The sequence below is a fragment of the Hermetia illucens genome, chromosome 1, assembly GCF_905115235.1.
Source record: "Hermetia illucens chromosome 1, iHerIll2.2.curated.20191125, whole genome shotgun sequence".
Classification (NCBI taxonomy): Eukaryota; Metazoa; Arthropoda; class Insecta; order Diptera; family Stratiomyidae; genus Hermetia; species Hermetia illucens.
The window spans coordinates 70,362,991-70,389,733 of NC_051849.1; the positions used below are offsets into that span (position 1 = coordinate 70,362,991).

The following is a 26,743-nucleotide window of genomic DNA, read 5'->3' on the forward strand; positions in this document are numbered from 1 at the left end:
TAAGCCATTCTATTCAAATAAATGGGGCCAACGAAGTGACCTATTTAAATCACAATTGCTCTCCAAGATATTAACTCAGGTCGATATAAGCGTCTAAAAATAGAAGGCATCCTCAACATTTATGACCACTTTATACTCATAAACCAGTAAATATTTATTAATGTCTGAGACCATTTTCATTTGACCAAATATGATAGAATCATCATAAGAATTATAAAGATAAAACCCGGCAATGCTACTTCCACTAAAAGCATTGGGAAGAGATTATAATTAAAACATCAATTAAGACAATATTTCAGGGTTAATCAGAGGTCGTGCATGCATTCAAGGAAGGCAATATTTTAAATTTTCCAGCCAAGCCCTTTACGACAATCAAACATTATCATGCATTCATTTTTCTAATATTTTATTGCATTCCAATGTCTGCGCTCAATTGCGTTATACAGAGGTTCAGTAAAGATTACTCACTTTCCGTAAATAGAAATTTCTTATATCACATCAGTTTAAATGATCAATAAGTATTCGATAATTATTGACTACTTTGACCTATCGTAATGTATTTATGGAATTAAAATTTAGTGAAGTATGACGCACTTCTGGGTGCTAGTTCGTGCGTTCACATGGTCTAAAATAAAATTACTTTTATTTTTAAGTCTCTATTTTCGTTCATATTGTGAGTGGGTATGAAATTGAAATGTCGATCCTCTATAAATAGTTTTTCATAAAAAAGTAGATATTAACATCACGTACGCTGTGTGTCGGCATATGTATGAAATCCAATTGCAATTTGATAAATTATGGCGGCTTCTAGAATACAAGGCAGAAATACTCATATCTATTCTCTCGGGACATGCAAGTTTATCTATAAATTTATTATTGCGCCTACGGTAGCTGTGTTCGGTAAGGCGGTACGATAATGTACATGAAATTGCATTTAGCATTATTTCTGAATATATTTGTCTACATACAGAAAGCATATGGATGGAAACCTTATCAATGTTACGTCTGAAGCTTATTGTAATATTAAACCAGCTGCGAGCCAATTATGCGGTAAAACTATCAAGACCGAATGTATAATCTTTGCAACGATTTTACTGTAATTTAAGAATATTTGCATTCTTCCGGGTGGCGCTTTGGTTGATACATTAGGTCATAATTAATTATGTTTTTCTGGAAAGAAGGAAATATAATCTAGAAAGGAAGTGGGGAAGATTAGCCAAGCAGTCTCCATCGTAGTAAGAGGTTTCCAGAATGGTATAATATGTTATTGCATCATTTGAACTATGTTACATTTTGCATGGGTCCTAGGACAACCATAACAAATTTTAGTTACAAACTACCTAAATACGTCATTCGACGAGCCAGTGGTTGATTCTTAACTTATTCCTTCGAATCTGTAATAGGCGGTGCATATGATTTCCCATAGTCTCGTCTTCAACATGCTCCCTCTCCTCAGTTAATCTTAGGGACAGGAAAGTACCGCCTTTCTCTCCTCTTAACTCTAATCATCCCTTCGTATTTTGCTATCATACAACCTGCTGATATCTTTCACCAAAGTCTCAATTGATACCGTGCGACTAGCTTCTCGATGATTTCTCACTTGTATAATTTATGTGCTTTTTAAGGTTTAGCCGATGATGTAACATCACGATGTGGTTTAGGGTCTACCAGTGCTGTCCTTCTCGGAGTTTCCTTTATTGTGTTAATTCTTGTCCTTATCCTTTGCCCCTTTAACTTCAGTCGCTGAAAATCTTGCTTCAGATCCTTAGTTTGAGCCCGGCTCGTTCTCGCTATGTATTTGAGCATCAAGCCAGTTCGCCCGTCAACTTTTCTTCCTCCTCTCGTTATCTTGATGTATTACTGGATGTTATATAATACTTTGGATCAATAAACTTAAAAGGTAAAGTCAAAGCATTAATTATTCCCTTAAGAGGGTCCTCAGAATGCTCACTTTCTCCAGCTGGAGCGGCAATTCCGGCGATATAAACTGGACATTTTGGGCCTAAGCAAGGTGGGAGTCTGTAGAGTACTCCTCAACCTTTTGCACAATGTGCTTTTGTATTCTGGAAAGTCAAGCAGTAGCAGATGCGAATCCGGTGTTGGGTTGCTTTTGACGGCTACCACAAGGCACGCTCTCTTGACCTGGGAGCCTGTTTTTAACAGACTTCTAACTGCTAGATTTCGGTCCAGGTTAAGGAGCATCACAGTTGTACAATGCTACGCACCAACGGAAGCTTCCGATGCAGGGGAGAAGGATACTTTCTATGAATGAAACGCGGTTCAGGGGAAGCTTCCTAAAGGTGACATTGTGATCATGATAGGTAATCAGAGTACCAAGGTGGGATCTGACAACATCTTGCTCAGACATGTGATGGGTAAGCATGGTCTTGACGACCGTACCGTGAGCTTCGTGAATTTCTGCAACTTCCATCGCTTCGTCATCGGTGTCACAATGTTCGAGCACAGAGCCTGCCATAAGATCTGTTGTGTTTCAACTGACCGACGCCGTCCGAGCAATCAGATCGACCACTTCGCGATCAGCAGCAGATTTAGAAGTTGTTTTCTGGATGTGCGGCCTTGCACCATCTGGTTATGGCTTACATTCACTTGCGTGTTGCGTCCGCTTTACTATTTTTTCTAAATCTTCATGATAGCCAGCATATAAATAAATTTTATAAATAATTTTTTTTTGGGATGTGTAAACCACTTACAGTTTACAAATCGTTATGATTCTTTCCTTCACTTTTTCCTTATGAGAGCAACCTCAATGTTCTAACCACATCTTGATTGTACGCGTCGTTTCCTCCCATTGTCATTCTTTCGTGAAGATATGGACTGATACTTTTTGCAAGGAGATGTATCGTAAACGCCTTGTGCAAATACAGAGTCGAGGAGCTTTGCGGGTGGCATCTGTCTATCGTACCGTCTCTGAACCGGCCGTGATGGCGATCGCAGGAGTAATTCCTGTTGCCCTTCTTGCTACACGCGGAAAGGGGAAGACTCATGGGAAGTGGTTGGTTGCGAAGCACGGTCACGTACACTAAATGAGTCTTTTTACGGATTGAGGAGTCCTAAGTCCGCTTCCAGTTAATGTCGGACCGGACCAAATAAATGGATGCGGACTTAGGACTCCACAATCTCTAAAAAAAAGTGTCTAGCTGCAAGTTTGCTCTGAACTATAGGTGAATTTACGCTGAATATAATTCGTATATTTGTTGTGTTTTACGAATTATAAAAGGGAGCGTACAACACCTGCGAGCCGCTTCGGTCACGCTGCTCCCAGGGCAGAGGTGAGGCAGCGTCTGATGAGTTGCCTCTGCCCTAGTAAGAAACAGTAACCGTGTTCGTCCCTCTTTTCACTAAATGAGTGTCAACTCTCTTTACAAAACGAAACAAGAGGCACATGGACTGCACGGCTAAATCGAAAGTATGGTAAGACAATTTTTTACCCAGCTACTAAGTGAGCACGGAGGTTGCCAGTTCTATCTGCACAAGATTGGGAAGACACGATCTCGTGACTGCGTGTTTTGCAGTGTGATTTTGCAACACATCGATCACACCTCATTTTCTTGTAGGTAGGATGGAATTCGTCAATAACTTTATTCAAATACAGGGGAACTCACTTCAGACGACATTGATAGAGATGATGAACGCTGACAGATGGAACCGCACTGCGCATTACGTTCTGGTTCTTTTTGTTGCAAAAAGTTGGGGAGCTAATATTCGTCTTTAAATAACACTTGCTTGCTAAATCTTAACGAATTCAGGAAATCTGTTATCAGCCGATTGCGAACTACTCCTTAAAGTTTGTTAACGTATCAGCATAACTTGGTAAGAAAAGCTTCCGGCCTGATTAAGAGATGGCGCCAAGTCTTGTTTTTTACTGGTTTACTATAACTAAATCCCTGACTAACTTGTATACGAGCTTTCTGATTAATTGCTTTGTTAGTATACGTTTGAGAGCTTATAGAAGGAGACCTCGGTTTTGTACTTGAAAGTGGGGAAAACACAGAGGCGTGCTATTATCAACTATTGTTATTTAAAAGGCCTAACACCACTTTAAATCAAAGAAAAAAATTGATCCAATACTCTTTTTCATCATATTCAACGACAGCGAGTTTCTGAATTTAAAAAAGCTTGCACCAACATGATAACAAACCACGTCCAGGAGGCCCCGTTCGGAATACAATGTCGAAATGATTGAAAAATTCATAAAATCGTAGTAGATAGCAGATTGGAAGTGAAATAGCCGAGGCAACTGGGATATGAACTGAACGTGTGCTAATATTTTACATGAAGAAACTTTCTGCTAGGTGGGTGCCGCGTTTGTTAACGCCACGTCAGGATCAGGAGTTTGACACTCTGCAAGCGGAATCCCGCCGAAATTTACGTAGATTTATAACTGTGGATGACTTGGGTTCATCATTACTCTTGTCACACCAACCAACGGTCAAAACAATATATTGTACCAGGTAGATCAATTCCAAAGAAGGTAAAGACATTTTTTCGGAGAATAAGGTGAAGGCACTGTTTTTGGGACGCAACCCCGTGTGATAAATACTATGCAGCGTTATTGCAACGTCTTAGGAGGGAAGTACAAAAAATGATCACAGAAGAAAATCTTTTTCATAATGGTAACGCAACTATGTGCTTGATCGAATTGGAAGGATGTCATTCACCCATCTTCATGAGCTACTTTATGATTTAAATATCTCCTGTACCAATAAACAACGCGGTTGAAGACAGCTATTGAGAAAGGGAGATCAATGTATTGAGAAAAGTGTTGTGTTACATTTTGACACCGCTAACCCACAAACAGACAGACAGACAGAGAGGTTTTGATGTATCCACTGTTTAGTTCTGGCATTTGTTCTGATTTTTGCAACACTGTCTTCGTGGCGTGACTTCAAAATGATGTGAAAGTGTTCAATTGCAATTCCAAAAAAGAATTTTAATTAATAGTGGTCAAAGAAAATGGAAAATTTTTCGTTTAATGAAATTAATTTTGAATACAAAAAACATGAAGTTTTATCACAGAAAGACCTTTCATTTTATCTTAACTTCACATGGCATAGGTGCGAATTTGTTCCGCTCTTAAACGCCAAAGAATCCCACTATCGTGTTCCACATTACAATACGGATAACTAGCACTTAATTATATTTTTGGCTATATATCATAATATATCGAATCATATATCGTAGCCGAAATTTTTAGCCTAAACAAATTTCAAAACTTTTCCCACAGGAAGTACTTGACTTCCGGTTTGTGATTTGTTTGATTTAGCATCTGTCTATAAGTTGGTTCATGTGCCATTTTCTGTTTTCAAACATTGATAATTGACACTTTAATTCATATCCAACAAGACATATTTGTTCACTTTTAACTTTTATTGCGTGTTGAAAAACCCACTGACTATTTCCTAGATTTCTAAATTTCGAAGCAAAACATATTGCATATGTGAAATTGCTACACACTGCGGCTTGAGCAGAATGCTTGAGACGTCGCTGGAGGATTATGTTGGCAAACTCTTTTATTTGAACGTTTTTTCATTTTCTTTCTCTTTCCAAATACATGGTCTGTTTCCAAGCATTTATTCTCTTTTCGGTTTTAACTTTTTCTAATAAATAGGGATAGTGCTACAATCTGCATTAATTACAAAATCTGTCTAAATTCCAACTTTCCATCACTCATATAATAAAGGGAATTTGTTAATGTTAGTTTTTTTTCGTGTCCGACTTAGGAAATTTCCCTTGAACTTTGGGAGGAAAAGAGCTGAAGATTTTTCTTCTTGATGCATAGTGTTTGGCCAAGGTGGAGTAGGGGCCCCAAGTAGATGAATCTTTTCGGTGTATACCCCACATTTCCGAGTCTGCGGAGCGATAAGACATTTCAATTGAATCACACGTAGGAGTAAGCGGACCTCCACAGTCAGTATTCGCAAATTTTCGTGCATGATTTAGCTCTGCCTTTCCGGCTCTCTGTCAGCCCAACTTGAATAGGTCCAGCGTCATATAACTATATGAAATAATCTCAATACCGATAAGGATAAAATTCTTACAGTCGCTAAAAAGGTGTAGAATCTTCAAATATTTGGTATATGTTGTGGATAGATTCCCAAAAATTTCATACCCAATGTCTGGAATTTCTATTCGAACTTCGACGTTGACTTAGAGTATTTCACGGAGTAAAAGTATTTTTAAAAAAATTAGTAAAGGGTCATTTTTGAAACTATTGCGTTTTGTTGTTTCTTAAATGTTGTCGTATTAGCCTTGTGCATATATGGTCTCTAGTGGGTCAGCAATGCATTGTTACGAGGAGAGCAGAGTACTCCAAGTCAACGATGTACGTATATTATGAGGTAAGCAGGTGATCATAAGAATATCTGGTAGAGTAGTTGCAAAAATTGCAGCTTGGATCCTGATTATCAGTCTGGGTAAACACTAAATTTTTGCCTAAACTTTAGAATTCCTTTCTATTTCTGAACTATAACTGTAGGCCTTACTTGGCAGGTGGTATGGTAGCTTCCCTTTCAGCCCCTAAGCAGTACAATACTTTTAGCTTTTCGATGAATTGGAAAACTGTTCAATTGGAGATTAGGTAATCAATTTAATTTCGTAATCGGACTTGAAGCCAGCTATTTTGTTGAGATGCATCCATTGTGCACGTCAAAATAATCGGACTTTTAATTGAAAAATGGTTTTTGAAAAGACAAAGGCATCATATACGATTCCTGTGTTCAATTTGCAAAATATTCATTCACAAATTGAATTTTATCACAACAAAAGAGTCATCAACAAAAATTAACCAATCTTGATTTTTCCATCGTTTATACTCTCTTGTCCGTCTATTATCTATTATTAAATTGCTAATATTACATCGACCATTTTTGCGTTGGAGCACGCAACAAAACGAACAAACAAATCACCTGTAATTTAGGTATGGAATGACGAAATCGCCAAAAGCTAGATTGGAGCAATTTTGATTATCGCATAATATTCATTTATGATTTAATGATTGTAACAAGCGGTTGATTGTGTTGTAGGGAAAACAAAACGTTGTCTAATTTTCGTTTGTAACCTGCAGTGGAATTGCATTGAAAATTGTGGGAATGTTCATTTATGATAATTTTGATTATTTGCAATTGTAGATTATTTGTTGAATAAAATTTTCATCAGTGGAAATATCATTTTGGGGGAGGGTTAGTCGACAAATATTAGATAACATTAATAAGTGCTTTCTGTTTAGCCAAGTCAATTAATAACAACAAGTGCACACCACTAAATAGTTCAAAATTCTTTTCAAAATTTCTGTCTCCATATACATCACATAAATATATAACATTTTTATGGGGTAAATGTGATTGAAAATATTTTCAACGATATGTGTAATAATACCTCATTTAAGTTCTTCTCCCATGGCACCTTTCTAAGTATTTGATATGCCAGCTCCTTCCAGATTTTTTTGTGAAACGTTGAATTTCAGAAAAGATTTGTTAGCTTAAAAAGACCAACGTTGACGTGAGGCTTAGGTGCCTATGTCTTTTGTTTCCTATGGAGACTTGTCATCATCTTTGTTTGCATCGGCAAAGTGCTCAAATTAGCAAATTCAAACCTTAGCGTGAAATGAAACCAATTGAGTTTTTAACATAATTGGATACAAAAAAAAAATCGGAATAGAATAACTCAATTTTCCAGGCTTTCTGGATACCAAATTTTTAATTCAAATCGCAAAAATTTCCTTGTACTCAGCTCAGGAAAAATCGGAAGAACAGGCATCGATTCGATGAGTAGTCAAGAAATACTGCCGAACAATTTAGACAATTATAAAATCCAACCATCTGAAAATAATAAAATTGCATCAACACAAAAAATCAAAAATTGCTGGCGATTGGCTTTCACAACCTTCCGTTGCCAATCCTCTCATCCAATTTCTTCAGGTTTCAATTTTCACTGCCAAGAAGCAAAGTCCCATCTCAGCCGTACTTTTCTCGAATAATGGCCAACGATTATTGCACCTCGAACAACAATTCTGGTGGCAGCATGTGTTTAGCCGTTTCGCAGCAATATCTGTTGCTAGGCAAAGTTCATTTTTCAGCTAGCAACATGGGCATGTAAATTATTCGGGCCAAGTCAATTATAGCGCAAACAAGGTCAAGGATCATTTTGAAGGTTTTGTTTGCAAATCAAAACCTTATTGAAATCGGTTCAATGTTTGTCTGTCCGTCTGTTTGTCATACGCACTTTTTTTCGGAAACGGCTATATCGATTGCCACGAAATTTTGGGAAAAGGTAGAAGGTGTCGTACTGAGTTACATCTTTCCACGTTGAGATGAAAGGGGGGTCTTCATACATGCAAAAGGGGGGTGTAAATTTTTTTTCACCGAATATAGTCATGTTGGGTATCAAATGGAAGGTCTCGATCGGTACTTTTCGATGTCAGTATTAGTTTTGACATTCCTCGGAAAGGCGGGGAGTGGGGGAGTTAAAAATGAATGAAATTACTCAACCACGAATTTGAAAAAAATCATGAAACTGCCTCTATACAGTGTCCAGATACCAAAATACTCTCCATATCGATATCTGCTCAAATTAAATTAATAATAGTATATTACTATATTTTTGGGGAAATTGACTAGAAACTCTGCTATGAAAATATGCAGCAATATAGATTATAGTATGAAGCATGTTATCCTCAATTTTAATCAAAATCGTTCTATTACTAACAGTTACAGTAGCTCAAAGATGTTTTTACCGTGTAAATTTACTGGAACCCAAAGCACTAAATATCAATGTCACACTACAGTGAGTAGCCTAACATGTTAAATGCATATACATTACGGGCTATATGCAAATGGGATAGTTCTGCGCTTAAATATACTCATACAAGAAACAAACAAAACCTTTCATATCTGAAGTGTCGAGCTTCTGGTTTCCCGACTTGTTGTATATTTGAAAATTTATTGAATAATGTTTAAAAGGTTTTGGAGTTTCGGAAAAGGGAAAGGGTTTTATGATGAAAATTTCAAAAGGGAGTTAAAGCGAACATTCAATAATTAAAACATGCTGAATGCAGGCAAACGGGAGTTCTTTTCGGGCAAAACAGAACGATCTACATGGCTCGAAACTACGGATACTACAGAGCAGCTGGGTTTCTGAGACCTACTTGAGGAAAGGCAGCTGAACACCAAAATCGACGGTTCTACTACAAGATAATTGAAGGACTAGTGCCGCATTAGTCGTGTTATCAGTTACAAAATGAAACCTTAGATTTCATCTCATCTCCATTGATTTTTTTTCTGATCGGTAGTTTCAGATGCGGATAATTTCTTTGCTTTTCAAGTAGTAATTCAACCCTATTGAACATAAACTCTGTCATTCTTATTTTTGATTTGTTTTTGTTGATCAAGCTTTGCGTGACAAGCAGGAATAAAGCCATGATATTTTGTTGAATAGAGGGCTAGGAACTCGCTATTTATGAAGATACGAGTACTATCGCTATAGATGGATATTTCCCTTTTACATATTGTTGTGGGGGAGGGGTATACATTATGATTTAAGTCCGTAAAATGTTAGGTCAGCGCTTTTAGTATTTCTCGACGATTTTGTTGTAGGTTCATTCTTAAAGTATTTTATTTCCGATGCTCTGCCATTATCTAAGTCTTGAGTCTTCTCTTGTAATTCACTCTGTTGAAATTCGGATCTTTATGAAAGTCTTTAAATATATATATAAAATATAACAGGAGATTGCCTCATCATAATTAAAATAATTTTTCTTTGTCTTTTTTCCAGATCTTCTATCAACGTCCTCCCTAACCCCTCAAAGCGGTCCAGAATCGACTGGAAATGATAAACTTCTTCAATCTCTTAAAAAGCAGCTCAATATTGAGATGAAAGTCAAAAATGGCGCCGAAAATATGATTCAATCAATATCAAGTGGGCATCATGGACGTGATAAGAAACTATTGGCGGAAGCCCAACAAATGTTAGCCGATTCAAAGGCAAAAATCGAATTTCTACGCTTAAGAATTATAAAAGTTAATCAGAATAAGGATCAAATGCAAAAGACGATAACGGATGAGAATGGTGAAATTCGTCCGCAACGTTTTGAAACGCCTTTAGAAGATCGGATTGAAGAATTGAGACATCGATTGAGAATCGAGGCAGCTGTCGTTGATGGAGCAAAGAATGTGATACGAACATTACAGAATAATAAAGTACCGGATAAGAAAGCTTTGCATGAGGTAAGTCTGAATTCTTTGATTTGTTATTATTGGTAGGACTATGCTGCTTGTCTGTTGCTATTGTTATGAAGGCAATCATACAGAATTTCTTATTGTCCTTTTCATTTTAAATAATTTATACTTTCCTGTTCTTAAAGCTGCCCAAATATCCTAAAAGTTTAACTCTCCGTTAACCCTATGACAGATTCAAAGTATTGGAAAATCTCAGTTTATTTTTCGCTACTAATTTTATCCTTTTGGTTTGGAGTATCAATTGAGAGAGGTTCATATTTTGAAACTGCTTCTATTGAAAGCAGTATACGTTAACCAGTACTTCAGGTTAATATTCTTAATATAACACTATATATTGTGTAAGAATTGGAGCATTGACATTGTTCGGAAGGGTTTTAAAATGCAAGGACACATACTACTTTGAATTTATTACTACTGATCATCTCAAAATTGAATTTGAGCTCAACGAAGCAATGTTTAGGATCTGAATTTTTTGAAAAATCTAAAAAGACTATGTGGTAAAATTTTGAAAAGGAATGATGATAATATATTTAAAATTTTTCAAAACAAAATTCTGGTAATTTTTTGGTATCAATCAATCAAATCAACGACAATATACAGGTGTCGTTGATTTGATTCTTTTGGGAATAAGAAATTCTTTCTTGAATGAGAACGTTTTTAACTGAATCCGCTGGTCGCTAGATGAACTCTACGCCTACAACGTCGTCACAGAATCATCCGACCATGAATCTAATGTTTTGCTGTAAGATTTTAGTCAAGCATGATGGCATAGATATTTGCCTATTGCTGTTTATTCGGAGATAATTCTTTTTTTTTAAATATTTGACATTTATTGAAAAAGTGGGGAGTGCGGGGGGTCGAAACTGATAATTTATTTCACTAACCTATTCTTAGAAACAACACAACCGAAAAATCTGAAATCAAGAGGCTGCCACTATATGGTACCTAGGCTCTGAAATACCTTCCATACCGATATCTGTTCAAATAAAGTTAATAAAATATTACTATAATTTTTAGTAACTGACTGTAAAACGCACTAAGTTCATTATAGAATCATGAACCAATTTAGGCTATAATATAGAACATGATCCTACCAAGTTTGGTGGATATCGCACTATTATTAACAATAATAGTTGACGTTCCTGAACAAATTTAAGTCTTTGAATGTCAATATGATCAAATGTTTTTATAAAAGAAGTACACAAAACTTTTTATACCTGAAGCGTCCATCTTCCGGTTTCCCGACTTGTTTCTTTTTGGAATCAGTGTCACAGCGATTGCCCAGCTCTAGCTTCAGTCAGGGTATGGACACTGGTTAAACCATTCTTTGGGGACCTCACAGAGATTTCTAGCTGCACGGTGGGAGAGCTGGTTTCCTTCGTGAATGCTACGGGCTGGCTCTAAAAATCCGAGCCGGCTGGACTCTGCCACCGTGTTCTCATAGCAGCAGTCACAGTCTTAGGAGTTTTTGGCATCAGGATTGGAAAAAATCTTCTGTTCATGCTCCCATCATTAGTGTTTCCATTTTTTTTCTGTCCATAACGATGGCTCTGTCATCTACAGATCTTAACTGCCACTTTTTCACTGTGAATTTATATGCTATGCTCTCAAATATAGACGAATTCTGACGGACAAAATAAAAACAAGTCGGGAAACCGGAAGCTGGAAAGGTATGAAAGGTTTTGCGCATTTCCTTTATAAAGACATTTGAGTGTGAATTTGTACCATTAGTAGCTAACGCGAAATATACGCACATATTATGTGAAAGTATCCACTTTCGGATGATATTGACATTCAAAATCTTGAATTTCCAAAGACCGACAACTTTGACCTATTATAACTTTGTTAGTAATAGCGCGATTTCCATCAAACTTGGTAGGAGCAAGCTCTATAATACAGCCTACATGCTTACGATGAACTTAAGGAGGGTTCCGCAAAAAAATTATAGTAATATACTAATATAACTTTTTTTGAAGGGATATCGGTATGGAACGTATTTCGGAGCCTAGTCACCATATAGTGGCAGCCTGTTGACTTTTTTCAGATTTTTCGGTTTAGTTTCTGAGAATGGCCCCGTTAAATAAATGATCATTTTCGACCCCCCGAACTCCCCGCCTTTCCAAAAAAAAATCAAAACTAAGACCAGCTTCGGAAAGTACTAACCAAGCCCTTCAAATGTATGTGTTCTTAAAATATTTCACTGTTTTTTATTGATAAAACTTTGTTTTATTATCGTTTGAAAACGTCATTTTAAATTATCTGAATATATAACCTAATTTTATATTTAAAATATTTTTTATTTTACTTCGCAATCCTTTCCGATTATAATTTTGATTTATAATTAAAAAATTAGTCGGCGGGCTAGGAGCCAGTGAAGAAAATAAAGTACTTTAAACTCATACATTATATTATCCTGATAAATCTTTTGTTGCAGTATATTTCAAATGTATGTGTTCTTAGTGTCCGGATAGCTGAGTGGTTAGAGCACAAGGCTGTCGTACGGAAGGTCGCGGTTGAAATCTCACTGGTGATTTGCTATCGTGATTTGACGTCGGAAACAATTCGAGTCAGCTGCGAATGAGTCCCTGAGTCAAATCAGGGTAATAATCTCGGGCGAGCGTAATGCTGACCACATTGCCTCCTGCAGTGTTCTGTAGTGTGGCGTTACGGCCTTGAATGAAGTGCTCTAACACACTTCATAGCTCTGATCCAATATGGATTGTTGCGCCAACGATTATTATTATTATATTATGTGTTCTTATCTGCTTTATCCAGGTCCATAACAATATTTGTAAACCAACGTCTGATCACAAAAATATTGTTACTATACTTAAAAAGCCAAAAAAGATAGGTACACTTCAAGGGATGGACAAACCCGAATCGCGGGGTCAGCATGAGGTCGGTAACGGCTGCCTATTGCTCTCTCTATCTACTTAACAACGATAATAATTTTTTTCTATGTGGAAGTAATTTTAGAAACTGATTTTTGATCGGCTATGCCCCTATGTCGGGCGATTGATCAATTCTGTGCATTTAAGACGACTTGGTCTTTTTGGAAAAGCTCGTCTTGAAATAAAGCTTGGACAATTACAATGGTTGTCCTTGTTTTAAAATCATTCAGAGTGAAACACTGTAGATTTTCAATTAGCTTTCGATGAAGTTCAGTAAAATTTCGTTAGCGAGGTCCGAAGTGGAGATCTTTATTTAGCTGCATACTCTCAACACCCTTTCCCGTTCAGAGTGGAACCCTAAAGGAACTATGTATTACAATTTTGAAAAAGAACGATGGCGGGGGGAGCCCTGAAATGTGGCTAAAAATCCCAACTTCATATGATAATAATGATATTAATGATACCCCTCTTTTGGGGTGTCATAACTTTTTAAGGTCCGAACGTAGCGCAATTTGTCAACGGAGTCGAAAGAAGGAGGCTTCCCGCTTTTCCGTTTATATCTACTCATTCTCTTCATGATTGGAGTTGAATATTATACCTTACGGTTACGGGATCAAAGTAGCCCCACTTTGAAACCCCATTATTTTTTCTAGAGTGAGGTGTGAGAATGGAACCTCTTTTTTCGCCCTACATACCTCCATGAACTTCTCCAGGGTGAGGCTGAAAATTCAAACTCTACCATGATAATATTAACAACCCACTTTGAGGCGCCAGAACGTTTGAAGAGAGGCGCTCGCCACGATTTTTCTATGAGGTTGAAGAGGGGAACCTCGCCTTTTCCCTTCCGCCCGGCCTCAACGCCCGCAAAGTTTCTAAGTGATTATAAACAATATAAGTTCCCTCCTATTTTTTAACATTTTAACAGATGGGCTGACAAATTTGTAGCCTAATATAGAGAAAAATTGCTTTTGATAAAATTTGATTTTATTATCCAATATTGTTGCCTTCGAGGACGATACAACAATTAGAGCAGCATACAATTTTTCGATATCATTTTTATAGTACGATTTGTCTTTATCCTCAAAATATGCCTCAGTTCCGGCGATTACCTCTTCATCGGTGCAAAATTTCTTTCCAGCGAGCATTCTTTTGAGGTCTGACAACAGGAAAAAGTCGCTGGGGCCAGATTCGCTTCAATAACGCTATATAATAGCCGCTGTTGATGGTTTTCTCTTCTCAAGATAATCGATGAATATTATACCATGCATATCCCAGAATACTGATACCATAGCCTTGCAAACTATTTCCCAATCGTTAATTTGCCTGGTGCAAAATTCGAGTAATGTTTATCAAGCCAAGCCTTGTCTTCAACAGTATTTTCGCCAAAAAATGATGTTTCATTAATACACGAATTTTTTTTATCCACTCCTTCCTTCAAACTGACAAAAGTTGCTTCACTCAAAATGCTCTATCCCACAAACGACTAATTCGACAACTGTTAAATTTGTACACGAGTTTTTTAAAGGCAAGGGTTAACTAAAAATCATATGTATTTAATACTAGTAGCGCCATTTGTGTGTTAGTCTACGAATTTTTCAGCCCAAATATTATGCGATACTCGTATTTCGGGAACTATTTGATCTCTTCTTTAGTGCGAAACCTTTGAAGTCTTCATAGCCGTGAGTCGTAAAGCTTAGCATCGTAGTGATTTTCCACTCTTATAATCCTCGGAATTTCATAGCTGTCCTTTTTTATTCGAGAGTTATTGTTGTGTACATTTATGGACATATCTATCATTCTTTTTCCTTATTTTAAAGCCAAATATACAAATTATAAATATTCCCTGAATTTTCCATTTCAAAATTTATGGCTTAGCTATAAAAAATTCAGAGTTTCCGTAATATGCCATTCAAATTCATGAAAACCAACTTTCATTTGCGATATACATTCCCCAACGTCCGCAAATTCGCAATAAAGAATCAGTGTCGATAATATCTTCGTATAAAATTTTCAGTATGCCAAACCACACATACATTGTTAAACGTTGACATGATTCTTGCTAAACCATAGACATGCTATTTGAAAGTGAAAATTGGGTCAGAAGGAAATGGAAAACGTTGGAGACTATATAATTCTGGACACACATGAACAATCGATTTTCCCTCCATCTTGTGGAGTAAATACAGAATGAAGTCGGTGTAAATTTGAAAAGATGGTGTGACTCAACTTAATTGGAAAACCTAGCGTTGATGGATTAACATGCGGAACAGTGAGAAGGATGGAATGAATGTTTTACGTAAATAGCTGGAAAATTATTCACCTACATATATTAGATTTACATATGTACTAGGGGATATTGTTCTTCCGGTAATATTATGTTTATAATTGCTGGAGAGAAGGAATGTATTTGGCGCCATGAGTATTTTCGTTTGTGGAAACCGACAGAACAGTCTGGTTCCTGCTGTGCTTTATTTACAATATCTCCAGGTGAAATTGGTTTTATAGATGAACTATTAAGATTGGTTTTATTTCCTTAAAAAAAGATGATATAGACGAGGTATTTGAAAGTGAATATAGGGTATCTGTTGTGATTCTTATTGTGTGTAAGTTGTGCATCACCAAGTATTTTGATAAGGACATTCCTTTGATGATAAATATGATTTTTAGTGCTCAGTGATGACTATTTCCATTCTTCTATTGCTATATTTTTGCCTCAGTAAAACAGGGGAAAGTATAACTTCTTTTGCTTAGTGCCGAATTCCCATAGTCTTTCGGAACGTCGAACTCTTAGTTCCGGGACCGGAATCGTTAAACGACATTGATGTTATTTTCCGTGGAAATTTCAGATGCTGCCAATATTTTTGAAAGCAGCCCCTAAATTGCTTCCATCTTACGATCGCTTACTGATTTATAACCTCAATAATTTTCTTAACCACTTTATTATTCTACTAAGGGAAGTTGCACTGCATCCTTACGGAACTATTGTGCCTCTTTCTTAACCACACCTCATTCATTTTATTTTACAGCCACTAAACCCATACATTTGATCCTAATTAAAATTGCTCCTTACTAGTTGATATGCTAGCTTCCACTCATGAATTCCACACCTGTCTCAAAAACATCTCTCCTCTAGCGGTCACATGATGGCCTGGTTAAAGAGTGCAATTTTATTCAGACCAACCAGTCGAAAATGCTTATTGAGGCTGGGTTCACCAGTACATATAAGAGCCGTTCATCAAGTAATGACAGAAATCAATGTAGCTCTAATAGCTCAATGTAATCAAAACAATATTTGAGTTATTTTTTAACATGGCATTCCCAACACTTATGTATATACTTGTCCTGACATAAAATTCTCTGGCAGCATTTGCCTTTGAATCTTGTCTTTTTGTTGGAATTCAAGCGTAGGAGTAGAGCCTTCCTAAGAGAACCAAACCTCGGAAAGTCGGAAGGGATAATATCTGGATATAGGATATAGGGAAGATATAGAAGAATCTCCCCGTTCAGATTTGGAATGCATTCTGGCTTTTTCTATGCAAAAGCCTGGAACACTGCAAAAGGGGGGTATATTTGTTTTTAAACAAATATAGTCATGTGGGGTATCAAATGAAAGATCTCGGTTAGTATTTTCCGAAGTGATCATCTCTTTAACGGAACGATTCTCAGAAACTACCCGACTCAAGAATCTGAAAAAAATCAAAAGGCTGCCACTATATGGTGCCTAGGCCCCGAAATACTCTCCATACCGATATCCTTTCAAATAAAGTTAATAATAGTATTGTTACGTATTTGCTTTTACGTACTCGCGCCGCTGTCACCAATTGTTACCCTTTTCCTTTACGTAATCGCACAGCTGTCACCAATTGTTACTTTCTTCGCTATTCGTACTCGTCACTAGTTACGTTACTTGCTTTACGTAAGCTCGTATCATTGGATTGCGTAGCACTAAACAAAAACCCGGTCTATAACTTTAATATAAGCGTTTTTTGAACACTAAATTATACAACCGTACTGCATAATTAATTATAGAACAATTCTTTTAACTGGTACAATTCGAGGCGTATTCATAATCGACGCGAACTCTAGAACTAGACCACCCACAAAGTGGTGGATTTCCGTCCCTTTTATATCCCGCGGAACATTCCAGAAAGACATGCAAACACTTTACTAGAAAACTACTTTGCGCCTTTGACAAGATCTTCTTACCGACATTCAAGTCATCTGTTAACAATTATCGTAACTAAATATTCGCCCTGCTGGTATACAATTTTGGTGTTTTGGCTAATTGTCATAACTACGGTTTTCATTGACGTCACACATAATTTTGGTCACAGTATATTAGGCTTAGCATAGACGGCGATCTTACCAAGTTTGGTGGAAGTCGCACTATTACTAACAAAGTTATAATAGGTCAAATTTGTCGTTTCTTTGCAAATTCAAGAATGTGAACATCAATATCACCCGAAAGTGAGTACTCTCACACAAAACCTCTCATACTTAAACGTCCAGCTTTCGGTTTCCTGACTTGTTTATTTTTTTTCCTTAAAAAAAATTTTCAAGTGCCCTACTATTTGGCACCAGTTTTTTTAAAATAATTTTTATAAGCTGTCGAACAAAAATCGAGAAAATGTGATATCACCCACTGCAAGTGTATGCAACACTTTAATGCTGGCCATTAGTTTCTTTAAGAGGCATTTAATGTTTTTTTTTAAAAGAATCTGCAATATTTATGGAAAAAAATTTCTTTTGCGTTAGGAGATCTAGATCGTCCAGCCTAGTTTCTCTCGTCAGGGATATCGGTTAGCTTTCCGTCGAAGTATCCTTCTTCAACTTCTCCTTGAGCACGTACCCCGGGATGTTACCGAATCTGTAGTTATTGCAACACTTGAAGCTTTTCATCACCTTCATCGATCACAAGGAGTTTGTCTTCGTTTTCCGTTATGCTTTTGAATGCTCTTCAGAACAATGTGTGAAGACATTCATTTTTGGAAGAGAGATTTGGAAATTTGGAAGCTTCTCTATCTCCATCATTGCGGCTTGAGGAAAATAGGCTGTCATCATATGTGCCTCTGTTATATCATCTCCAGCACATGTCAACAATTATGTTTCGTTCCAGCCTGAGCCTGATTCAGGGCCATTCTGCTGTTTGTACCGTTGAGTAATCTACCAGTATTAAACCTGGTGGAAAGCGTATGCAGGTGAGCACAGGCTTGCACTCCATTCCCTACACACATGGTCGACAATAAGATCCTCGATTTCCCCTGCTTCACCAGTATAAAATGATTTACGCAGAATGACCAGTTGGAGGCCGCGCTAGCAAAGCCAACGTCGGGTCTTATAGCCCCTAAATTCGTTCCTCGCCGAGGATTCGCTCTTCTTGGGTTCAGTTTATATCTCTTGAGAGCATTAATTTCCCCTTGTGTAATCATTGTTACTCCCATTTTTTTCGAGTTCACTTTTGAAGGCTTATGTCTATCCTGAGCGCTTTTCTGGTTTTCGCAGCTGGCCTATGTTGAATTTGGCTTCGTTGTCTGACTTCCCATTTTATGTTGTTGATTTATGTTTTCTGAATTTCGTTCCAAGAACTATACAATACTTTTTATCAAGATGGAGATATTTCAGAAAAGAGACACAGCTACTGAGTGTTCACTACTGCCTATATAAATAATGGTGTGTTTGAATCTTGGAAGATTAACTATATGGGTGGGATTCAAACCACAGCTTATCTTATGAATTTTATCTGCTGTATTTAATAATACTCACGTTTATCGGTAGTAGCGTTTTGAATATAAATTTTTACACAAAACGTTGGTGTTTTTTAAATAGAAAACCAGAAGGATTATCTGAAAAAAACGTTCCGCGTTTACAAAGTTTTTCTCTTGTTATTGCTTTTTTTCGTTTTCTTTTCAATGAGACTGTGCTTCAATTTCATTGTGATAATATTCTCTATTGTGCAAGGACCTACAGAAGCGAGACAACACAAAGCCAAACACAAACATCCATGACCGAGAGTGTGAAAATTTCGGGAGACATGTGACATGCATGTGACAACAGAGATCCGATATTCTATTTACTATCAGAACTGCTGCCTGTCGATTCAGTAGTTCTTTTCCCAGCAGGAAAAAGGAGATTGCTTTCTGAAATACCTTTTGCATTAACGAATGAAAGCCCATATATGTTTTTGGAATAGAGAACAATAGATTATCCAACCACCTGGGTGAAATATATTATACTTCTGAGAGACATGTAAAATAATGTTGGTAGTTTCGGGCCAGTTTATTCAGTAAGGTAGGCAACAGAAGAATGTCTGCGACAAAGGTGGAGGGATCACACCATTCGAATCTGTTCCGACAGTCGGGCGGCATTATCAGCACTAAATGGCAACGACATATCAAGTCAGTTGGTGTGGAGTTGTCATCAGGTGCGGCTGAAACTTGGCCGACTGAACGAAACATTCCTGATGTGGGTGCCGGGGCACTCTAACATTGCTGGTAATGAGAAGTCTGACAGACTGGCGAAAATCCTTGTGAAAGAGCCTAGGGCCACTAAAGCGGCATTTTTGTCGTCCCTTAAGAAATGGGACATGAAAACCCTAGTACGGCTTTTAACGGGACACTGCTCCTTAAACTACCATATGGAAAAGATTGGAGTAGTGGTTTGGGCAATGTGCAGCCAATGTGAGGGGGAGGAGGAGACGGCTCTGCACTTTTTATGCAGCTGCTCGGCATCCTTAGATCTCAGACGAAAACACCTTGGCAAGGTTTTCTTCAATGAAGAATCTGCACACTTTGCCTCTGGAGAATGTTCTCAGATTCGCTAAACCTTGCGAACACCGTAGGCGGGAAGCCATTGAATAGGCGATTTACAGGGATAGTACAATGGGCCTAACAAACACCCTAGTAAACTAAACTAACTAACTAAAAGTAGGCATGGCGTAGATCAACGACATCCACACAGTCTCTTCTTGCGAATTTTCATTTTGCAATCATCCATACTGAGCCAAGGTTCGAACACGGGATAATCAGGCCGAATAGCTGGCGATCGGCCATCACATCGGCATCACAAGAATATTACGTTGATTCTTGGATAGAAAATTCTTCCACGAAAATACGGGGTTTGATGCGCTTAATATTATTCCTGATGTTGGAATTGGATTTTTACGGTGATGCCAGTTTATTACTTCCTGTTACCAAATCCTTTCCAGATGCAGATTCTCGCAAAAGACATCTATCTGTCATCAACATATTTTCACTTTTCGCACTTCAAATTTATCGAAAAGTTTTTCTAGTTTTTTTAACTCATGATCAACACCCGCTGCTCAGTCGCTGAAAAGCTTATTTATCGCAAAATATCAAACAATCATTACTCGCAATCATTAAGAATTGATTGTATATAAAACAATCTTTTCGATTTACTTTTTAGTCGCCCCATTGCCTGGGTACACCATATCTTACAAGTACATAGGAACCGACCTACATATTCCTGGCAATTGGGAACTCATAAAGATACGAAACGCAAGAACTTGTTACAACTGTTATGATTTTCCGTATGAAAATCCCAAAACGAAAATTGAGAACTGAAAAATGTTTTAATTCAATTTGTTGTGTAGAAATTTGCAGGAGAGAGATCCGCAGAGTAGATTTGAGTGAGGAAATATTTCGGGGGAAATTTCACGGAAAATTTAGAAGTAGCTGGGGAGCATATTTGGGGAGTTTGTGGAGAGATATTTCATTATATTTGTGACCAGTGGGAAGTTTTTTTGACATTATTCGGGAATACGTGCCAGTATTTTTTTTTAATTGTTTATGTTGCGGTAGGAAAGAATCTCGAGCTATTTTGCCAGAGCATTATATTTCTGTGATAAATAGTAATAGAGTAACTGCAGAGTATGATCAAAGTTGAATAACATTGGTCTTAGAACTTCAGTAGTATTAAGAACCGGTTTTCTAGAAAACCTACCACTTTTCTCGTATTTAAATGATGACAACCATCTAAAGGGGTTCAAATCTCTAAAAATATAAAAAATCCGCTATGACTAACCCTTTCATATGTTTCCACCAACATATTTTAAATATAAGATCTCAAAAATCACATCATGTTTCTCGCTGGATCTGAAATAATTCTAGGAAGCATACATCATCTCTGCTCATATGTAGAAACATGGGGTGTCTGCGCAAAATCCCGAAAAGCTTATTCAAACATTTTTCCCGAAAAGCATCTTAGCGAACTAACCGAAAATGATGTGTATGAAAACGAGAAAGATATTGTCGGATGGAAAAAATATCGATAACGCGTTGTCGAAAAGTATCTGGTTCGTCGCGTAGATCACATCTGTCTGATCACAATTTAGTAGTATTTCAATAGTTTCTTTGCCCTCTTAGATGTAAAGTAACTTCCTCGAGGACTTGGGGAGCATTATTGCATAACTAAATGTATTTTATCAGTAAAAGTTCGCGCGATGGAGACGATCGAAAGTGGAGCCAACCAATCTAAGATCATGATCAGCAATTGACGGGCCTCGATCCAATCGGGAAATTATATTTTCGTAGATCAATGTCCGCTTTGCTGATTTTCCGATTTTCACTTTTCTCGCCGATTGTTGTACCAATACACGGGGTTGCATGATCGGTCGGTCGATCCTCTGCACGAGATTGAAGTTTACTTTTAGTGAATTTTCTTTCTTTTGACTAGATCCGTTGCGGCAATCATCATATGTACACGCGAGAGTCCACTCTATTCTATTCAAATCTATTCTGTACTTTGTGTCCATACGAAAATAGATAGAATTTTGTGATTTTAGAACCGTAAAAATAGATTGTTTGAATCTAAATTAGCTTGAAAAGCGTTTGTGTATCCAATACTCGTTTTTGTGCAGTGCGTCCATTTCACAAAAAGTTATAAATGTCTATTTGATTGAATAGAGTGTAGGACTCTCCAAATCCAGGTGCATCTGATGTACCGATCTCTTGTCTACCCACCTCAGTCGAAGTACAGCTTTCGCGATCTTTGTTACGTGGCACCTCGCAGGAACTTAGTGCGCAAAAATGTAAAGAATTAAAAATGTCGAACTGACCGTGGATGAAAGTGCAGTGATGATATTGATTGGGGAGGATCTCTGAATGGAATTGTGATTGTGTCTGGAAGAAGTAACCATTTTAGGAGGTTCACCACTCGAATTTCTGCCTTAGAAGGAAAGAAAAGGAATCATGGCCTCGTGAAAGAAAATTCTCCGGTATCATACGTCAATGAAGAAAATCGTGTGGGTGGGAATGGCGTAAGTTTCTGTGCTTGTGAAATAAAGCAAAAAAATGTTCGTGTGCGTTTGTCATATATGAAAAATTGGTGATGTATGTGAAATCGTGGTGGCTTGAAAAACGAATTAAAAAAGTATCTGCGATATATATGAGCTATAATTAAGAGAAAAAGTATATAAAGGAAAAACTCCCTGCAGTAGTGATGAATAGTGGTAAGAAAAGCGGTGATCAACAGCAACAAGATCAACAACAGCAGCCTTCAAATCCAAATAGGAATAATCGACCAGAGTTAACAGCTGAATGGACAGTTCATGCTCAACTAACCATATCTCGTCCTGATAAGGAATCAACAGCAGATGACCAACAGAACCCCCTTCGTGTTGTGTACAAATGGAGTTCTGATAATACCAAACCATCAACTTTCACTTCAGGCAACGAGGATCAAACACGACCCTATCAAGAGACAAGCGATTCAACCCCAAAAGTATAATTTATGCTTTCATAATAATGTGAAGTGTTCAAGCTAATATAAAATTGTTTGACTTTTCCATGACAAAAAGGACCAACATGATAGCTTTCATTCGACTGCAACTACAACCGATAAATTACCTTCTGATTCTGGACTCAGTAGTTCCAACACATCTAGGAAGCCATATGGCGCACGTTGCAAAAGCACTTGTAGCATTGTACTATCAGCAGTGGCTGATTTTCTTCCTTCAGCTACTGAAATACCAGAAGAACCAGATCCTTTCTATTTTAATACCACATCTACTTATAATGTGCTCCCAGATCAGGTAAGGATTATTGGATGAAATAATCATGCCATATGTGAGGAAGTGATATCCGCACCCAAAATACGGTTTTCAAACCTGGTGAGGCTCCATAAATTTTACAAAATACATAAATTTTATTTGAATGAAAGCAAATGCTGAAAAATGCCAAATATGTCCTGTGATGTTGCCTAATGACAGGCGAATTCGATGGTTTACATTTTAGCGGAACATAAATTTTTGGCATTCCTGAGGAAATAAACAAGTCGTCATTTTTGCACATTTTGGAGTTTTTTTATAAAGAAGATAATGCGAGCATGAAATATGACATGGACAGCGTTTTAAAATAAATTATTCATGTTTCAATAATTTGATAGATTAAATCGGTCCTTTCTGTCTTCAGTTTTTTGGTAATTATTTTGCACCATACATTATCAAAAGAGCTTTAAATGGAGAGGTATGCAAGAAATTGAAATCACCTTTCGAAAAAGACAATATCGCATTTGGCATGATTATGAGTTCGAAAAAGTGCATCATTTATTTAATTTTGCCGACTCTGTTCTAGACAACTGATGACCCAACGAATGTATCCCAGAATTTTGGATCAACAAAAACTCTATCGTTGCGTGATGCATTCTGCCAAACAAGTGACACAGAATCGACAAAACTACGAGCGCACAGTTTTAAAAGTAGTGCTAACTCGAAATATGAAAGAAAACCACGACAGACTTATGATTATCGACGTCAGACTGAATCAATGTTGCCGCCACCCGTCGTTGACGAGGGAGACCCATTTTTGGTTTGATTTCTATCCATGTATTAAGATTTCACATCAACAATATTTATTTTTCAGCCCTCTTATACAAAAGGCTCCCCACAGCAACCATACTATTCATCGCAGACAAATTTACGAACACCTGGTAGTGGAATGCCCACAGCAATGGGAGGATTGCGAGCAGACAGTGAAGGAAGAGGAGGACCAAAGTCGGATACGACAAAGAAGCCACCACGGACAGTTCACATTGATGTCTATTGTACAGGCTCGGATGCTGAAGATGATGATGAAGACGACGTTGATGATGCATCGAGTCAATCATCATCCAATAATCCCAATGAGATAGAATCAAATTCAACACCGCAAACGGTTTTTGATACAGAACAGATGCATCTGCGGCATCAACGTGCCGGTAAAAATGAACTTCCGCGGCGTCTGATGGCTCAATCGCAACAGCAGCAACAACACTATCAACAACAACACCAACAGATACACAGTAAGCAACAACCGCAGTCTCATCTGCCGTCCGCCCAGACACATGCCTTCGAGTCAGATTCGCCGATCGGGGCGCATTTAGGTCATGTACTTAGCCATTCGAATACAGCTGATGAAATATCTGAATCAAAACAGATCTTGTTTAAGAAACACATCGGCGATCAGAGGAATAAATTCAACTTCCGTAATCGATATTTCCGACGTGATCAGAGTGATGATGCGATAAGTTCAAATTATCCGAATTCATCTCGATCGACAATGCGTGATATGACTTGTAGCAGTATCTCAAGCGCTATAGCTTCGACATCGGCTATATATGAAGATGTTGACACATCCTGGAAAGAAATTGAACCTGAAATCGCTACTGTCACTAGTTTAGGAAAATCAGATAGTTTTGAATATGACAATTCAATCGATCGGATGCGAATCAGGAAAATGGAAACTTTATGGTCACAACCTGTAAGTGAGCACAGAAACGACCTTACAGTACCACAAAACCCGCAACAAAAACGAATTCAAGATTTCCTGCAAAGTTATCACCGTCCACCACGAACGTATCACGACACTCTGTCTTCAGAATATGAACACGTTCTAGATTCTGATCATCCATACTTTTTCAATCGTTCTACTATACCTGAACGTGATGAACCTGTTGACCAGCTTGAAGTTCCAGCCACACCTCAAACTCATCGAATGACGCTGAGATCTGGGTATACCACTCAGCCGCAAACTTCAGCAGGTAAATCGGCGCCTGGGTCCCCTGGAAGACTGATTTATGGACCGGAGTATGTGAAGAGTGGCAGTGAAACGTCGACTCTTCTTTCAAATCTTTCTGGTTACACGACTGATTACTTGCAAAAAGCAAGAAGATTTGGCGCCGTGGTTACGGCGCTCCGGAAACCAGGACATCACGTTGGACCTGCAAAAAACCCAGACTGCCAATGCGAACATTGTAGACGTTGGATGGCAGAGAGAGTCGAAGGACGCGGTCGGGCGTACTCAACAGGTGATACGCCGTTTTCACAATCACATTTCTGGCTGAGACGTTCAACTCCAGGAGTTTAGTCAAGACAAATAGAACGAAATAACAAATTTTTTGACGCCATATTGTCGTCTATTGCTCAAAATGAAACTTTTACCAATGCATACGTTAAGAAAGTGCTATGGGCTTAGGCAAAGCTTAAAATATTAATTGCAGTTAATCAGAGCCAATGGTACTCTTAGGTTTACCTGCAGCAGTCAATTAACATTTGGAAAAAGCAATAATAGAGCTTTAAATGACACAATTAGTGCAACAAAAGAAAATATTTTTCCAGAATTTTTTTTTCAGTTATATGCATTCCCCACTTTTTTTCTATCACACTTTTAATTTTGTATCCTCTTTTTCGAATATCTTTCCGTTCTCCAACAGACAAGTAGGTGATACTAAGCTTCCATGACTTTCTTCCAATTCGTCACAATCTTTGAGTACAAAGTAGTGAGAAACTCAACGCATTATTAAAACTGAAATTCAATATCAATTCTAACAAAGGACATCCGTTCGAATGAAACTAATGAGCACGACTAATAACGGACTTACAGCATTTATACATAGATACATATTATGTGAAAATAGGTTGCATAGCGGAAAGTTGATATGATTTGAAGCAATTGAAAGCTGTTTATATACATACGCAACGAAACATTCTTTGTTTTTTGAAACATTTGACAATGCGAGTTTACGGTTTGTTCTTTGTGAAATGTGGATCCACACACTAAAAAGTATCCTCTGATATAAAAATATTGCCTAAGAAAATGTGAAAATTGTAATGATTCGATATGCTACTTTTGAAATTCCTGTAAACTTAAGATAGGGAATTTGTAATGTAGATATTGTGAGAGAAGAATGTATTATAAATGAAGGTCTCGCAGAAGTACTGAAATACAAGAAGAAATACAAGCTGTTTTAAGAAGTTTGGAAGTTTTATTCAATAAATCCAAGAATTGTCAGTTTTTTTTATTCATATGATGTGTCTGTCATAGAGACCTAAAATCTGTTAAATTCACTGTTTAGAAAAGATGCACTTATGGGGCCTGTGCAACTGTATGCACTCATGAGATGAAAAGTTCAACATTGAGTCTAGCACTAACTCTAAGTCCAACTTTAACTCTTTGTAGAATTTGTAAATCTCTGTACTTTATAAACCTTGTAAAGATTTACTTCTCAACAAAGATGACTTTTCAAATTTATTAGAAAATTTACTGGACACACCAATGACACCTATACCGCAGATTTAATTATGGGTGAAGTCTCTAACCATCTGGC

General features: G+C 37.5%; 2 protein-coding genes across 13 annotated transcripts in view; both read left to right on the forward strand.

Moving 5' to 3' along the window:
* The window catches only part of LOC119652732 (serine/threonine-protein kinase N), a 263,540-nt gene that overhangs the window by 216,718 nt on the left and 20,079 nt on the right, over window positions 1-26,743 (forward strand). For all 6 annotated transcript variants that reach the window (XM_038057059.1, XM_038057050.1, XM_038057031.1 and 3 more), the window contains one exon: window positions 9,790-10,241. In XM_038057059.1, the coding sequence (XP_037912987.1) occupies window positions 9,790-10,241 (452 nt within the window). The remainder of the gene's footprint in view (window positions 1-9,789; window positions 10,242-26,743) is intronic.
* On the forward strand, window positions 21,412-26,391 carry LOC119652767. 7 transcript variants are annotated; one of them, XM_038057078.1, is made up of 5 exons: window positions 21,412-22,018; window positions 22,128-22,882; window positions 22,959-23,192; window positions 23,734-23,967; window positions 24,022-26,391. In XM_038057078.1, the coding sequence occupies exons 2-5, from the start codon at window positions 22,601-22,603 to the stop codon at window positions 25,501-25,503; spliced, it is 2,232 nt and encodes a 743-aa protein (XP_037913006.1). In that variant the 5' UTR covers window positions 21,412-22,018; window positions 22,128-22,600; the 3' UTR covers window positions 25,504-26,391. The 7 variants fall into 7 exon arrangements, with proteins under 7 accessions (XP_037913006.1, XP_037913014.1, XP_037913023.1 ...); XM_038057086.1 differs by having other exon boundaries at window positions 21,412-21,948; window positions 22,066-22,882; XM_038057095.1 differs by having other exon boundaries at window positions 21,412-21,948; window positions 22,073-22,882.

Coding starts and splice junctions, on each gene's coding strand:
- LOC119652767 (XM_038057078.1), top strand. CDS start 22,601: ATGAATAGTGGTAAGAAAAGCGGTGATCAACAGCAACAAGATCAACAA. Junction 22,883..22,958: donor CAAGCGATTCAACCCCAAAA/GTATAATTTATG, acceptor CATGACAAAAAG/GACCAACATGATAGCTTTCA. Junction 23,968..24,021: donor ACGAGGGAGACCCATTTTTG/GTTTGATTTCTA, acceptor TTTATTTTTCAG/CCCTCTTATACAAAAGGCTC.